This window comes from Lepus europaeus, chromosome 15 (genome assembly GCF_033115175.1).
Source record: "Lepus europaeus isolate LE1 chromosome 15, mLepTim1.pri, whole genome shotgun sequence".
Taxonomy (NCBI): domain Eukaryota; kingdom Metazoa; phylum Chordata; class Mammalia; order Lagomorpha; family Leporidae; genus Lepus; species Lepus europaeus.
In genome coordinates, this window is record NC_084841.1 from 42,464,054 (window position 1) to 42,480,959 (window position 16,906).

The 16,906-nt window shown below is 47.7% G+C and overlaps 1 protein-coding gene across 3 annotated transcripts; it reads left to right on the plus strand.

Annotated features, from left to right (window-relative positions):
- The first annotated feature begins 1,668 nt into the window (after window positions 1–1,668).
- GPX8 (glutathione peroxidase 8 (putative)) lies at window positions 1,669–6,187 on the plus strand. Of its 3 annotated transcripts, none has more exons than XM_062212078.1 (3): window positions 1,692–1,979; window positions 2,694–2,955; window positions 5,570–6,187. In XM_062212078.1, the coding sequence occupies exons 1-3, from the start codon at window positions 1,929–1,931 to the stop codon at window positions 5,731–5,733; spliced, it is 477 nt and encodes a 158-aa protein (XP_062068062.1). In that variant the 5' UTR covers window positions 1,692–1,928; the 3' UTR covers window positions 5,734–6,187. The 3 variants fall into 3 exon arrangements, with proteins under 3 accessions (XP_062068063.1, XP_062068062.1, XP_062068061.1); XM_062212077.1 differs by having other exon boundaries at window positions 1,696–2,132; XM_062212079.1 differs by lacking the exon at window positions 2,694–2,955 and having other exon boundaries at window positions 1,669–2,132; window positions 5,570–5,738.
- Window positions 6,188–16,906: the final 10,719 nt, after the last annotated feature.

Sequence of the window (16,906 nt, forward strand, 5' to 3'; positions counted from 1 at the left end):
ATATATATATAGTATCTGTATGAGGACATGAAGCACACCTGCTTTGAAAGACAAAGGGAAAACAGACTCTTGTGGCTCTGAATCCAAGAAAAGGTTGGGTTCGAAATGTGCGCGTGAGTCAGGAGGGGATCCTGTAAAATGCAGCCTCCGATTCAGGCTCTGGGTGGGAGCAGAGGCGCCGCGTTTCTGACACGTGCCCAGGACAGGGCCACACTGCAGGCCCAAGGATCCCACCTGTGCACAAGGCCAGGGTGTGTAAGTAACATGGTGGCGTCAGTGTGACAGAAACACCAGGACTCTGACCCTTTAAATGACTCCGCCAGAGGACACCAGCACAGAATTATCCCAGTTAAGTGACATGCGGATGGGCATTTGGTCTCACAGTTAAGACGCCCGTTAGGATGCCCATGTCCCAGGCCATGTCAGAGGGCCTGGGTTCAAGTCCTGCCTCTGCTCTTGATTCTAGCTTCCTGCTAATGCACACCCTGGGAGGCAGTATTGATGGCTCAAGCAGTGATGGCTCAGCTGTATGGGTATGTGTGTATGTACTTGGCTATGCTGTAAAGTACATTCTTGAGGCTAGCACTGTGGTGTAGCGGGTAAAGCCGTTGCTTCCAGTGCCATCATCCCATATGGGCACTGGTTCGAGTCCCCCCGGCTCCACTTCCAATCCAGCTCTCTGCTATGGCCTGGGAAAGCAGTAGAAGATGGCCCAAGTCCCTGGACCCCTGCACCCACATGAGAGACCTGGAAGAGGCTCCTGGCTCCTGGCTTCGGATCAGCTCAGCTCCGGCTGTTGCAGCCATCTGGGGAGTAAACCTGGGAATGGAAAACCTCTCTCTCTGCCTCTGCCTTTCTGTAATTCTGCCTTTCAAATAAATAAATAAATCTTTTTTAAAAATAATAAAGTAGGCCGGCGCCGTGGCTTAACAGGCTAATCCTCTGCCTTGCGGCGCCGGCACACCGGGTTCTCGTCCCAATTGGGGCGCCGGATTCTATCCCGGTTGCCCCTCTTCCAGGCCAGCTCTCTGCTATGGCCCGGGAAGGCAGTGGAGGATGGCCCAAGTCCTTGGGCCCTGCACCTGCATGGGAGACCAGGAGAGGCACCTGGCTCCTGGCTTCGGATCGGCGAGATGCGCCGGCCGCAGCGGCCATTGGAGGGTGAACCAACGGCAAAAAGGAAGACCTTTCTCTCTGTCTCTCTCTCTCACTATACATTCTGCCTGTAAAAAATAAAATTTAAAAAAATTTTTTAATAAAAAATTTAAAAAATTAATAATAATAATAATAATAAAGTACATTCTTCCTGGCAGTCATGATCAAACATTTGAAAAACACTGGCCTATAGTTTGTTTCAAGCTAGAGATGTGTTTTTTAATGCCTTCAATTTTTTCATCTGTTTTACTGTGTTCTCCTGGTATTTGCCTTATTTCTCTGCTCTGTCCACCATCGGGTCCTTGAACAGGCCCAGCATGCAATACTGAGTTCCTGCAGGCCATGCGCACACCACGTCCGTAGATCTACACTCTGAACTGTTCCTGGCCTTTAACTGCACGCAATCCTCCCCGGGCCAACCCATTAGTTCTGTCGAAGCGCGGCAGGCTCCCCGCGGTGCGGGCGCTTCCCGGCGAGCGAGTCACAAGAGCGCCATCTTCTGGCCAAATCTTTGCTTTGGTCCGGAGGATGTTAATGTCTTGCTTTTTCTAGCAAAAATTGCATTTCCAATCACAAATGCATTGACATCTGAAGGGTTCTTTATCTCGTTCGAGAGTTTCACTGCACTCCCCTTCTGAGAAGGAGCTTTATCCGCGGAAGGAGCTCTATCCGTGCAAGTCCTTCCCGGCTCTCCGCTAAACGAAGCGGGGTTTCAAGTTTCAGCTCCTCCTTGAATTCCAGCCGCGTGAGCCTTCCCTCTGGAATCATCCAAAATGGAGCCTCTTAGCGCTTACCCAGTGAAATGCTCCGGGCCCAAAGCAAAGGTATTTGCAGTTTTGCTGTCAATGCTTCTGTGCACGGTAACACTGTTTCTTCTACAACTAAAATTCCTAAAACCTAAAATCAACAGCTTCTATGCCTTTGAAGTGAAAGATGCAAAAGGAAGAACCGTTTCTCTGGAAAAGTTTAAAGGCAAAGTAAGTTGCATCCTCTCGGTTTTTTTATCTCTACTCTTTTTGTGTCTCTGCCCACTTCCTCGGTCAGAATCGTACATGGTCCTTAGAATTCAGTCTTTAAAGTTATGTTATTAGTGTGACACCTAGAGTTCGATCGTTTTGATAATTCTAATGAATAAGCTTTCTTAACCTACTCTCTTTAAAATGCTTCAATGTTTGTGCTGTTTTTAGAAAAGCTTACAGTTAGTAATGTGAATATGGTGACATTAATAACGGTATTAATATCTAACAACATTACAAAGCACTCTCATTTCTCATATTATTGTCTTTTACTTGAACTTTGGCGATACCTAATGCTTTTCTAATCCAGTAATATTTCCGAATCTTAGTTCATGAATCTGGGCTATGGTTTTCAAAGAAACTGAGTACATCTAAAACTATGAAATAAGATCTATCAGATGTTATATTCCCCTGAAATGGTTTGGGATTTTAAGTACTTGCAAGATTTTTTTTTTTTTTTTTTTTTTTTTTTTTAATCTTTTGCTTCACTTTCCGGTTGGATTTTTTTTCTTTTTCCGGGAGGTTACGCTAGTTGTAAACGTGGCCAGTGACTGCCAGCTCACAGACAGAAATTACTTAGCCCTGAAGGAGTTGCACAAAGAGTTTGGACCATACCACTTCAGCGTCCTGGCTTTTCCATGCAATCAGTTTGGAGACTCGGAGCCCCGGCCCAGCAAGGAAGTAGAATCCTTCGCCAGAAGCACCTACGGAGTAACATTCCCCATCTTCCACAAGATTAAGATTCTAGGATCTGAAGCTGAACCCGCTTTCAGATTCCTTGTTGGTAAATATCTGCCTTCCCTCACCAGTCTAATGTTGTCTGCTGCTTCTCACTTTCAAACACATTACACCAGGACCATAACTTTCCGAGTTTGTTTGAAATGTTTTATTGGGAAGGTTTCATGGAGCCATCAGAGAGCCAGAATTTCATCCTTTGTAACTTTCTAGAAGGTGTGCATCCTGGAAATCAATGTGATAACGTTTTAGGTGGCAGAAGAATTCTACTCCAGGGGAGTTTACTCCTACTGACCATCACCCTAAAGAACGTACTTGAAGTGTGGCCATGGCTATTGTCACGAAGGACCGCAGTTCTCCTCTTAGTTACCTAGCATTTGAGGAGATAGAGCCCCCCCCCCCATTATGAAAGCTGCTGAGCACTAGTCAAACATCCCTTTGTGGTTGATTTTATGTCGCCATTCTTTTCTGAGACATTATTCTCAAGGATGACTATCTCAGTTTAGCAGGTGTTTGTTAGAATTCACAGCAGTGTGACTTGATTTGTCCAGAGAACAGGACAGCAAGACTGTCTGTACAATTAGGCAGACCCCAGAACTCTGTGGACAGACGCCAAGGCCGGTTAGCGTGCTGGCAGTGTGGTGCTGTGATGGTACAGGCTACCTGCATGCAAACCCCTGCTCAAGTCGCCTTTGCTGTGTGGCTTCCGGAACAAGTCAGCTTGTCTATTTCCTCATTCATAAAACGAGGCTGACAATACTCCCTGCCTCCTAAGAGTGTTTGAGGGTTAAGTGTGCTAACAGAAAAATGAAACCCTGTTTACTCTGTGCCAGCCACTGCTCCACAGGACGGTCAGCCAATAGCAGTCTCTCACCTCACTTTGGCTGACGGCATCTCCAGGCCGATTTTCACTGTGGATACTATAACTTTTGATAAAGCAGGACCCCAGTCAGGCAACCAAGCTTCCACTCCAACCAAACCAGATAAGGGTACTCTACAAGGTTCCATAGAAGTGCGAGATCAGAATCTTCTAGAAACATGATATTTAACTTCTAGGGAAGGCTGACCTAACACCTAACACCATCAGCGATCACCAGAGTAAGGTCTTCACGCCCTTCTTTTATTTCTGGGGTACACTGAGGGAAGAAAATCCAGAGCGTATGTCCCTGAACTAGCCGTTCCTGTCACAGCAGCCTAACGCTCAGGCACTGGGGCTGGTAACTGCTCCCTTGTATCACTAAAAGGGTTTCTGAACTCCCACTCACCCCATGGAATCAAAAAAGTTACCAGGATTTAAGGTTTCACTGGGCTGAGATGGGGAGGGTAACCGAGCCCAGAGGTGGGGGCACAGGCTCTGGAGTAAAAGGCCCGCCCTTCAGTCCCGTGCCTACCATTCACTGGTCACACGGTCTGGAGTCCAGGCCTCCAACTTTCTCATCTGCAAAATGGGGATAATAATATCTGCCTCACTGAGTTGCTGTAAAGATGAAATGGAAACAGCCATTGAAAGCACTGAGTAGCATTTATTTTTTTCTTAAACATTGACTGATTGCTTTGAAAACCAAAGCGAGAAGGAGAGACAGAGATCTTCCATCCACTAGTTCACTCCCCAGATGGCTGTAATGGCCAGGGCTGAGCCAGGCCAAAGCCAGGAGCCAGGAACTTCATTCAGGTCTCCCATGGGGTGCAGGGGCCCAAACTCTTGGGTCATTTTTCCAGTGCTTTCCCCAGGCCACTAGCAGGGAGTAGGAAGTGGAACAGCCAGGCATGAACTGGTGCCAGTATGGGATGCCAGTGTCTCAGGCAGTGGCTCTACATGCTACATCACCATGCTGACCCCTGAGAATCATACATATTAGGCACAGGGTTAAGTGCTTCATAAATTTTAGTTATAATCATTGTATTTTTTCTCATGTTAGTCAATAATACAAACAAGTTGTGGATAACAAATGGAAATAATTTGTATTTCTTATATAAATTTTTATCAAAATATGATTATTTAGAATTCCTTATCTTTTTCAGCTATAGAAAAATGTAAAAATATCAAAAATTTTAATATAAATGTATTTAATACAAAAAACAATTCATATATTTCCATTGTCAAGTAAGTCCTTTAGGGCATAATTTTATCTTTGAAAATGTTAAGGGGGGCTGGTGTTGTGACATTAAGTCATCACCTGCAACATCAGCATCCCATATGAGTGCCAAATCCAGTCTCGGCTGCTCTATTTTCAATCCAACTCCCTGCTAATATTCCTGGGAAAGCAGCAGAAGACCTAGATGGAGTTCCAGGCTCCTGGCTTCAGCCTGGCTCAGCCCTGGCCATTGTGGTCATTTGGGGAGTGAACCAGAGAATAGAAGATCGCTCTGTCTCTCCCTCTCTATCACTCTGCCTTTCAAATAAATTAAAATTCTTTCAAGCAGCTGAAACTTTTGAGCTAGTGACAAGGTAAAATTTTTGTTTAGATCAACAAATCTAAAAGATTTTGTTTCATTTCATGAATCTAGATCAGTAAACCACCACATATATTGCAATCTGCTTAATCAAACTTTGAGATTTGCTTCTGTTTTCCTTTATTCTGTTTCTGATTTTATGACAATGCTAGAGTCTGATTCCAAAGGTGCCATTTATGCTCATGAAAGTATGCTCTGAATATTTTTAGATTCTTCGAAGAAGGAACCAAGGTGGAATTTTTGGAAGTATCTGGTCAACCCCGACGGTCAAGTTGTGAAGTTCTGGAGACCAGAGGAGCCCATTGATGTCATGAAACCTGACATAGCCGCTCTGATCAGACAAATCATCATAAAGAAGAAAGAGGACCTCTGAAAACCCCATGGAGCCGTTCAAACACAACAGTCAGCACAGACACAGCCGTGTGGGCCTGGTCTCCTTCTAAAGACTTGGCAGTTAAAGTGGCATGAAAGCGTGATGTGTTTATGTTGTCTCACTAGTCAACTAGTAATGAAGGTCTCCAACATAGAGATGACGTCAAAGGGGAAAAGAGAGAGAGAGAGTAGCCAAAGACCAAAACGAAATATACTAAGTCCTCCATATGTCCAGGCTAAAACATTCAGAATGCAGTCAGCAGTGGGCTCCAGAACGCTGTTGCTCAACGTGACATCCTCTGGGATTGCACTTGATGGAAATGTCAACAAGCTAGAGCACTGGGCGGATGCAGAAGACTGTGGGTGACTGCAGTTGTAGCACTGACTAAATCACATGGCTATGTTGAATATGTTGACATGTTGAAAAAAATGTAAAATATACATATTCAAATTCAGACACATGTGTTTTGTTTCATGTACAGGATGTTATGTGGTTTTGTTTTTTCAGTAGTTTCCTAGTGTGTTTTACTCTGACAAATACTCACTTATGAATGACATTATCACAACATTTGAAAAAGCCTTCATCATTTCCAATATTTCCCCATTATTTTGCAGAAGCAACTCAAATCCTATAAATGCAATACCAAGAGTTGAGTTGATCTTCATTTTTGAGTGAAACTCCCATGTGTAGGTGAAAGGTCATGAGTAGGATTGGGCCTGATTTCTTCTAGGTTGATTTTGGCTGCTAACACATTCAGACTAAATCACTTGGAAAGAATTCAATGCTGCATCTTTCTGATAGCTGAATTAGTAAAAATTAGCTCCAAATACTCAAGGCACTAATGTAAAATAGGGAGTGACTGCAGACACACGAGTCCTAAAAAGCAGATCAGCAATCACGGAGCCTTTTGGTAAGAGTCACAACAGACTTTTTCTCCCAAAATCATGACCTTCAGATTTTGTCTTATAATTATTAACAAATCAGCCTGCCAAGCTGGTAAAGGTTAATTATTGCTCCACAAATCACATATTCATTGAGTAAAAAAAAAATAGGAAGATGTGTGTATGTATGAGCGTGTGTGTGTAAAAATACAGTCATGTAAAATGTGGAGAAGAAGGAAGACGACCCAATTTAAGTAGTCTGTGACTTGACTTCCAAATTCCAACCTAACAGATGGAAGTGAAGATGTTTTTATGGTGAATTCAGTAATGCAATGCCACCACAGTCTATAGTTCTTCATAAATACCTGGACTAAAGTTTGGGAAGAAACCAAGATATTTCCTGGCGCACCTTCTCCTTCGAAGTACACATCCGACCACACAGCCTTGGATGCACTTAGTAAGATACTTGGTGGAGGTGGAGGCGGAGGTGTAACTTCCATCAGAGGTCAAGAGGATGAACAGGGATGGCCTCCAGGGTGGCAGGTTAGTAACACAGCAAACCTGCTCTGCTCTCACCAGCTGGGGGACTTTGAGCAAATCATTTAATTACTGTGACTTCGGTTTTCTCACCTGCGAAGGCGGGGGCAGGCTCTTTAAATGCAATAGGTCTCTTCCAACTTTAAACGTCAAGGTACAGGAGTGGGCATTTAGCCTAGCCATCAGGATGCCTGTATACCACGTTGGAGTGCCTGGGTTCAACATCTGCCTCCGCTCCAATTCCAGCCTCTTGCTAGTGCAGACCCGGGGAGGCAGCACAGGATGGCCCCACCTGGAGGACCTGAGGCCATGGCGGTATGTGGACAGTGAACCAGTGAGTGGCAGCACTCTTTCTGCCTCAAAAATATTTTTTAAAACTTTTAAGGACTATATGTAAGTGAATACTTACTGAGATTGCTTGAAGGCACCAGAGAAGACATCAAAATTAATCTGGGTTATTGGCAAAGAAACGGAAGCCACCTAACAAGTCTACCCTTTGCAATTTTGTCCCAAAAGTCTATAAGCAATTCAAATTCTGAAATTCTCAGCAAATTGTTCAGGGCAATCCTCCCCCACCCACACACACACACAGTGTTGCTTCCAGAACACTCTTGACACCTCCTCCCACACCCACTGAAGACTTTGGTGAACCCAAGGCAGTGCCTTTGTGAGGGTGTGTGTGTGTGTGTGTGTCCACATCCCTCACTGCCGCCCAGACGGTGGCACAGCTGCCCTGGGCATCTCCAGGACTGCCCAGTGATCATCATCCAGATATCTGGCTGTCTGAAGCCAGCTCTCCAAAGCCACAGAAATAAATCGCTAACCCTAGTTGCCTTATGGCTCCAGGGCCTCCTGTGGACATCGCCCCCCACAACACACACACTCAGAGAAAATTGTCTCTTGCTGGACTTTGAGCAACCTCTGCTGAACCCTGTCCCAGCATCAAAAAGTCTGGGACACAAGACCAAGGGGCGCAACAGAAAACTGCCAGGCATCACCCGGTAGGGTATTCTGCTGTTGTCTTCGCGATGGGGTGGGGGGTGGGAGGAGGGAAGCAAATGTATTTCAAACCCAGTTAAGATGACTTAGTGTTTGGAGAGATCTGTCACAGGAGGTCCTGACCATCACCCCAGGGCACGTGGACAAGGGGTAAGCACAAACGCGCCTGAGACAGAACCTGAACCTGGTGCTTCACTTGCAAAGGTGCTCAACAGGTGCGCTGAATCTGCAGTGTGTAGTTATGTCCATGTATCTCAGTCCCGATGGTCCTAGCATATAGACTGGCGATGGTGGAGCCGTCTTGGGAGGGGGCATCCTTACCCAGCATGTGCCGCTTTCCAGGGTGTAAATGTTCCCGTGTGGCCAATTTCCATCTACCAGTGGGTTCGTAATTAGCTTGCAGCTTTTGAAAATTTAGCAGTTGGTTTTTACACACCAATACTAGCTACAGCGCACCGCAAATCTGAAAAATTACACTTCCTTGGGATATCACGAGGAGATATCTCCCAGGAGAACAATTCAGAACAAAATTGTGTGTGTGTGTATTTTATTATATACTAGTGTTAAAGTATGGAAAGATATATAAAAATGTGGAAGTACTTGAAGTTTCTGAGTTATAAAAAGCTGCTAACAATATACTAATTGCAGTAAAATCTAATGACCTAACTGAACTGCCCACAGATAATCTCAAGTAGGAAGATACTCCAGTAAAAATTTAAAAATACAGGGGCCAGCATTATGGCTCAGCTGGTTAAGTCACTGCCTGTTCAAGTCCCAGCTGCTCCACTTCAGATCTAGCTCCCTACTAATAGCCTGGAAAAGCAGTGGAAGATAGCCCAAGTCCTTGGGCCCCTGCCATCCATGTAGGAGACCCAGATGGAGTTCCTGGCTCCTGGCTTCACTCTGGTTCACTTCTAGCTTGTTGCAGCCATTTGGGGAGTGAACCAGCAGATAAAAGTTCTCTTTCTCCCTCTTTCTCTGTCACTCTGCCTTTCAAAACAATAAAAACTCTTCTTTCAAAATATATAATCAAATCCTTAGGTCGGTGCCGTGGCTTAACAGGCTAATCCTCCACCTTGCGGCGCGGGCACACCGGGTTCTAGTCCTGGTTGGGGCACCAGATTCTATCCCGGTTGCCCCTCTCCAGGCCAGCTCTCTGCTATGGCCCGGGAAGGCAGTGGAGGATGGCCCAAGTCCTTGGGCTCTGCACCTGCATGGGAAACCAGGAGAAGCACCTGGCTCCTGGCTTCAGATCAGCATGATGCACCGGCCGCAGTAGCCATTGGAGGGCGAACCAACGGCAAAAAGGAAGACCTTTCTGTCTCTATCCACTCTGCCTGTCAAAAAAATATATATATATACATATATATATTTATTTATATATAATCAAATCCCAAAGAGAAAAACAAAAATTCTATTTCTCTGCTTTTTTTTTTTTTTAAAAAATGCTGTTTTGAAAAGGCTGGTTTTCAGGGGCAGCACTGTGACACAGTAGGTAAAGCCACTGACTACAGTGCCAGCATCCCATATGGGCACTGGTTAGAGTTCCGGCTGCTCCACTTCTAATCCAGCTCCCTGCTAATGTGCCAGGGAAGGCAGCAGAAGATGGCCCAAGTCCTTGGGCACCTGCACCCACATGAGACACATGGAAGAAGCTCCTGGCTCCTGGCTTCGAATCAGCTCAGCTCCAGCCCATTTGCAGCCAAGTGGGGAGTGAACCAGTGGATGGCAGATCTCTCTCTCCCTCCCTCCCTCTCTCTCTGTAACTCTGCTTTTCAAATAAATAATTTTTTTTTTTTGGACAGGCAGAGTGGACAGTGAGAGAGAGACACAGAGAGAAAGGTCTTCCTTTTCCATTGGTTCACCCCCCAGTGGCCGCTGCGGCAAAGCTGATCCGAAGCCAGGAGCCAGGTGCTTCTCCTGGTCTCCCATGCGGGTGCAGGGCCCAAGAACTTGGGCCACCCTCCACTGCCCTCCTGGGCCACAGCAGAGAGCTGGACTGGAAGAGGAGCGACGGGGACAGAATCCGGCGCTCCAACCGGGACTAGAACCTGGGGTGCCGGCTCAAATAAATAAATCTTTGAAAAATTTAAAAAGCTGGTTTTCACGAGCTGAAGTGTTGAGTGGTCTCTATATACAATGTCACGTCAGTTCATGGTGATCCTTCAAGAAAAACGGTTATGAGTGGGTGCAGCTGATAAAGAGGGGACGCCTGATTTCCTTTTTCCCATTGCATAGCAAAATTCTAGTTGCCATAGTGCCTAGAAACTCACCCATCACACTCCTCCCACTTCTCCCTTCCCCTTCTCCAGCCTAATTGCTAAGGCCACACCTTGCAGTGGGGGGCAGCCTCCTGTGGGGGGGTCCAGGACAAAGAGTTGGGAAGCCAGCAGGGGGCAGTCAGTGAGCAGCGGGCCAGTGCAGTGGCTGCCCCAGGAGAAGCTCTGCCACCCAGAGCCCCCTTTCTTATCCCTCTGCTTGTCCCTTGACCTCCCCTTGGGTGCCCCTGTCTTTCCCTCCCACTCCGATGGAAACGTTTTCTTTCGGGTTTTTTATCTCCTTTTTCCTTTGTTACCCACTGATCTCTTTATTTTTATTTCATTCCATTCTTTCCCTCCTTTCTCCTCATTTCAGTAATATGGAACTAAAGAACAGCTTTCCATATCCATTGTTTGTTGAGGATGAATGTTGGCATTTAAGGCCTTGCTCTTTAATTTTTAAAAAAATGAAACACACGGGGCTGGTGCTGTGGCGCAGCAGGTTAACGCCCCGGCCTGAAGTGCCAGCATCCCATATGGGTGCCGGTTCTAGTCCCGGCTGCTCCACTTCCAATCCAACTCTCTGTTATGGCCTGGGAAAGCAACAGAAGATGGCCCAAGTCCTTGGGCCCCTGCACCCATGTGGGGGACCCGGAACAAGCTCCTGGCTTCAGATCGGCACAGCTTCGGCTGTTGCAGCCAATTGAGTGAACTAGAGGATGGAAGACGTCTCCCCCACCCCTTTCTCTGCCTCTCCTCTCTCTGTGTAACTCTGGCTTTCAAATAAATAAATAAATCTTAAAAAAAAAAAAAAAAGAAAAGAAAGAAAGAAATAAAAGAAACACAAAGGCCAAGCCTTCCAAACTTGGTAGCTTTTTATTTTGATCAACAGGCCAGTGACTCTCTATAGAAAATAATATGTTTTTTACCTTAAAATAATAAACAGGATGAAAACAGTATTTACCTGGAAGGGAACTTAAACACAAAGATTCTGAAAATGGAGTAATCCTTTTGAACAGAGAGGTCGAGATTTGAAAGAAAGCAAGCGCCTAAGAATGAGTTTGTAGGTATCTGTTCAGACAGATAATCATGTTTAAATAAGGTCAGCAAGAAAGCTCTCGCACCGGTAACGTGTAACCCAGTACAGCTGAGGTGGCGACCATTGCTAACATCTCCTTTAGGAGCGGAACCAGCGGTCAGCTCCACTACATGCTGCAAACGTCCACCTGAGGGCGCCAAATGTCCGCGACCCACGGCCCATCTGATCCTGCGCACGGGTCACAGCGGCCTCCGCGTGGGCTAAGAAATAGTTAAAACCCTAGCGCATACCACGCGTCCTTTTCACTTCACAAGCTAGAGCTCATGCTGTCTTCCAAATATTTTATATGAGCGTGTAACTCTACAGAAAATGAAGAACTCAGGCAGACCTACTAAATAATTCAACCATCCCCGAAAGAGTTCCCCAGTTTTTCTGAAATTTCAGCTGAAAATGTTTTAGTCGACTGACTCATCTAGAAAATCACCCCAATTCCCCCATCATCCAGCACACACACATGGTTATAGATACCCACTTTACATTAAGAAACTGGTGTCCCAGAAAAAAATACCAAAGACTTGGTTGAAAATGTGCACATAGAAATAAGGGTTTCCATCTCAAATTGTCATTATTCTAAATTTTACACTTAAAAATATAGTTCCACAAATATTTTAATACTGGTAGCCTACCCAAGACTCCAAGAATAGTATTTGAAATTTTTAAGTAATTAATTATTATTTTCTTCACCATTATATTGTATTCTAATTGAGTAATGAATAGCAATACTAACTGCTACGGCAAATAGTGCCTGCTTCACAGCAAAAAGCACACACACACACATACATATACACAAAAATTGCAAATCAAATTACTATCTGACGTCCAATGTAATGCAATAAGATAGCAGTTGTATGTTAGCTGATATCATGCACATATTCAACCAGCTAACAATACACTGCCACCTCATCACACACAGGTCACCAGGGCACTTCACGAGCCAGAGCAATTTAGCCAGACGCAAGTGGCAGCGTAGCTGTGGCTGCTGACTTGACCCAAAGCAGCCAACTAACATTACACTGCCTACCTGACAGGTCATTGCCCCGCGGCACCGCCAGGAAGACACTGAGGCTGCATTTGTAACACGAAACGCAGTGGCAGGACTTTAGTGTTAACAGAGATGTTAAAGAAAAGTCTGGTGTGAGGGGAAAAAACTGCAGCAATGTTAGGAGGGGGAAATTAAATAGTTAGGGAAGTCAAGAACTTCGATGTCAGTTTCCCCCACATAAACGACATTGACCGTCGCATTCTGAAAGTGCACTTATGTGCTCAACTCAGAGGGTCACCTTCTGAATAGAGAAAATTTCATGGCACATCTAGAAAAACCGAGAAAAGCTGGAGACGAGTTTGAAACTAGAATCTATGAATTAAAGTTAAAGGAAGGTGAACTATTTACCATGGAGAGAAGCATGGTAAATGGCAATCATAGGAGACTTAAGGATATGAAGCCTGTTTACCTGGAGAAAAAAAAATCACTTAAATTGTTTTATGGTTTGCACTGATTACAAAAGAAACCAAGCACCTTTGGGTTGGGTCTTTCCAGGAGACTCCGATTGCTAGCCAGACCCGTGGGTTAGGCCACTTCTGCAGACTGTCCACCAGGTGGCACCCGCCCCGTTCCCCGGGAGGCCGGCTTCCGGACGCCACAGAGGGGAGAGCCGCCGGCGGCTGTGACCGCGGCCTTCCGACAGCCAGCGAGCGGTGCACTGCCGCCCTGAACGTCCACGCCTCGGCCTCCGCGTGAGCGCCGGGCACCTTCAGCGTCTTCACTTTTCTTCAAGTGATTAGATCCTGTACTCAGCCACAGAGGTTGGTTGTTTCTTAATCCTCGTAACCCCAGGCCGCCCCCCGCCCCGTACCTCCCTGCGGCAGGAACGACTTGGCTCAAGATCAGAGTCCAGGCAGACAGCAAGAGCAGGCGCGGGACACTCACCTTGGCGGAACCCTGGCTTCTCTGCCGCATGTCTTGGGCGAGCACCCGCATGACATTCGCCTGGAAAACACAGAGCACACACTGAGAAACACTTAGGCACGCAGCCCGTGTCGCCCCGGGGTGGCACCTCCGTTACGTAACTACAGCCCGAGCTCAGACCCAAGGTCAGGGTGCAGCGCTCTGCCCCACGCGTGGGGCCCTCGGGCGAGAACCCCCCCCTCCCCCCGTGGAGAATCGGCCGCGCTCACCCACAGCCGCCGCTCCTCGGCGAGGACCCTCGGCCGGGCGCTGCGCTCCAGGCTCCACTCCATCGGGGCCAGGCCGAGTCCGGACGCCTCGTCGTCGAACCCCTCGAGGCCGGTCCCCTCGGGGCCCCCGCTGTGTCGCCAGCTGCCCACCGCGCCGCGGACAGCGGTCCCGGGGGAGCCATTTAAAAAGCCGGCGGCGCGGCGGCGGCAGCGGGAATCCCCCTGCCCGGCCTCCCGTTGGCCGGCGCGGCCGTGACGTCGGGGCCCGGGAGGGCTTCCCCCGCGCGGGGCCGCCCCGCACCTGGCCGCCGCCGCCGCGCCCGCGAGCGCCAAGCTTTGGCGCCGAGCGCCGTTCGGGCGGCGGGAGGCCGGGGCTTGGCGGGCGGAGACGCGGGCGCCGCGAGTCCCCGCTCTTGGCTTCTTTCGGGAACGGAGCAGGTTCCCTGCCTCCTCCCCTCCCGTTCGTGTCTCTCCAGCCCGGTCCAGCCGCGGCGGGGGGCCCCGGGGTGGGGGTGCCCGGCGACGGCCGCCGGGTGCGCAGTCTGCCCGGGCGGGGGTTCCCCGCGGATTCGGCCGGGATGCGGTCGGGGGGGGACCCGCGCGGAGCGCAGCGATGGCACAGATGGGCCGCGCCGCGTGCGCGCCCGCCCGCCCGAGGGGCCAGCAGAGGCGGCCGCGCCAGATGGCCGAGGGTCTGGAAACCTGTGGCTGTGGGGCAGCCCCCTCGCCGCCGCCCCCTCCCCATTTGACACTGGGCTGCGTTTTGCTCTGATGCGTTATGTGGGTCTGCGCATTCTACTGGGCAAAGAGTTAACAGATAACAGATGCTCAAAACAGTGATTTTAAAAAATAAAGAAGTTAAAACACCCCTGCTTGCCTTCATACTGAAAGTATCAAGACTAAGAGCCAGTCGTGGGCCAGTACAGTGTACAGTGGCAAAGGTTCAGGGCAGTACTGCTTAGGGTAACTTAATCTTCAAACACTATCAAAAATGGTTGATAGTCAAATAACTCTCAGATTAAAAGATGTTTCACCCACAAAAATTCTACCTACCTTGCAGTGCAAAGGGTACTCATTCCAACTTCCAGTAAATCTGTTCAGCAAACACTGAGGTTAAACAGAGTGAACTATTATTGGATGAGACGTAGATGCATTGTTAATTTAAACGAACAGCTTTGCAAATGCCAACTAAAATTTTCAATGCAACAGAAATAGGACGACTTAGCTCTGTTCTATCTCTAAATGTGTTTTACATTTACCTATCTTGTACAAACACAGATTGAAAACAATTCAATTAATGAACTTTTAAATTCATGTGAATTGAGATTTTTGAAAGTCCTAGGAATACTATTATTCAGGCACACGGCAGTTATGCATAAGAAATACATTTATAAGCTCCATTTTAGCCACAAGTTCCACAGTATGCTATAAACAACTTCCAAGTGTCTTCCTCTTTCTTGTGTAAGGTAGAAAGGTATAAGACAGGTAGCTTCCTTTACAAAGTCACTGAGGGAGCTGGCATTCGGCACAGCAGGTTAAAATGCAACCTGGGATGCCAGCATCCCATATCAAAGTGCCTGGGTTCAAGTCCAGTACCCCTTCCTCTTCTGACCCAGCTCTGCTAATACACAGGGTGTGGGTGATCCTGTGGAAGCAGCAAACGATGGCCAAGCATGTGAGTGTCCGCTGACCATATATGGGACACCTGGATTGAGCTGCAAGCTCCTGGCTTTGGCCTGGCCCAGTCCCAGCTATTGCCCTCTTTTGGGGAGTGAACCAGCAGATGAAAGTGTGTGTGTGTGTGTGTGTCCCACTTTCTCTCTCTCTCTCCCTCTTTCTCTCTCTCCCTCTTTCTCCCTCTCTCTCCCTCCTTTCCTCCCCTTTTCAAATAAGAAATGAAATTTTTTAAATATTCAGATTAAAATTTAACATCAGAATGACAGAAATAGGGAAAGCACTATTTAGCAAATACCACTGCTATAGGCAAGAATCTTACATACTAAGTTATTGTGCGTACAATGAAGATATTTGCCCTCTGATTAAGCACAAAGAGAGAAACCACAGCTTTTCATTGCACGTTCTTGGCAATCACCACCCTAACCAAGTAAGCGAAGTGACCATCACCATTCACAGGACAAACATGTGTACCCCTGATACCACACCCCGATTAGGCACAACCACGCTTCTGCGGTGTTCTTGCCAAAAACGCATAACCTGAACCTACTAAGGATAAAACACTAGACAAACCCAAACGGAAGGACATTCTACAAAAATCTTTGGCCACTGAAGCTTCACAGCCCTGAACAAGACTGAGAAACCGCCACAGACCAAAAGAAACCAAGTAGACATGCCAACTGCATGTGTGTGAGGCTCTGGGTTGAATCCTGGACCAGAAAAGGCCCCGGGGGACATTAGGTAACTGCAGAAATTGGAACAACGCCTGTAGATTATAGGGTTGTATTAATGTTAATTTCCACATCACAATCAACTGCACTACCCTTTTATAAAGGCGTTAACATTTGGGAAAGGTGGGTGAAGGGTGTGAGGATATCCTTCTAACTATTTTCTAAGTCTGATAAGTATTTCAAAATGAAAACCTTTTTAACATCACGTGGTCTTATAAAAACACTAGGGTACAACGGTTTAGGTGGGAAGGTAAAATTTCAGGTAAACATTTTAGCCTATCAGGGATGGCTGAGGGCCTGGGGGTGACCCGCAGTTTTCAGAACGCGTCCTCCGAGAAGGGGTTTTGCAGGGAGCCTGTGACCCCTGAGAGGGGCCGTGAGGACGACTCCCGGGGCCACTTCGGTCCCCAGGATTTCCAGAGAGGAGGCCGCGAGGAGGGAGGGCTGGCTCGCCCACTCCCCAGGTTCCTCGGGGCCTCCCCGCGGCAGGCTGAGGCTAGGCAAGCTGCCCAGATCCGATCTCTCTGGGTCCAACCACACAATGGCACTTCGGTTCTAAATAACAACGTTAACTCTCTCAGAAGGACGCGGTGTACTTGGTCAGCGCTCCTCGGGCTGCCCTGGGAGCTGGGCCAGGCCTCATGTCAACGCACGTGTAACGCCCGGGGCCTCTTCCCGGATCTCGCCGCACCTGCAGCTGTGTGCGCCTAAGCCTTTCCCACTTCGCTGGATGCATTCGCTTTTCTAGAAAGGCGCACGGGACATCGCCCCCTCCCCAACGCCAACGGCCGGTTCTCGCGCCCCGCGGCCCGCGCCTCC

Excerpts from the sequence above, each read along its gene's own strand:
- GPX8 (XM_062212077.1), top strand. The coding sequence starts at position 1,929 with ATGGAGCCTCTTAGCGCTTACCCAGTGAAATGCTCCGGGCCCAAAGCA. Across the intron at positions 2,133-2,693 it reads TGGAAAAGTTTAAAGGCAAA|GTTACGCTAGTTGTAAACGT; the intron begins GTAAGTTGCATC and ends TTTTTCCGGGAG. Across the intron at positions 2,956-5,569 it reads CGCTTTCAGATTCCTTGTTG|ATTCTTCGAAGAAGGAACCA; the intron begins GTAAATATCTGC and ends GAATATTTTTAG.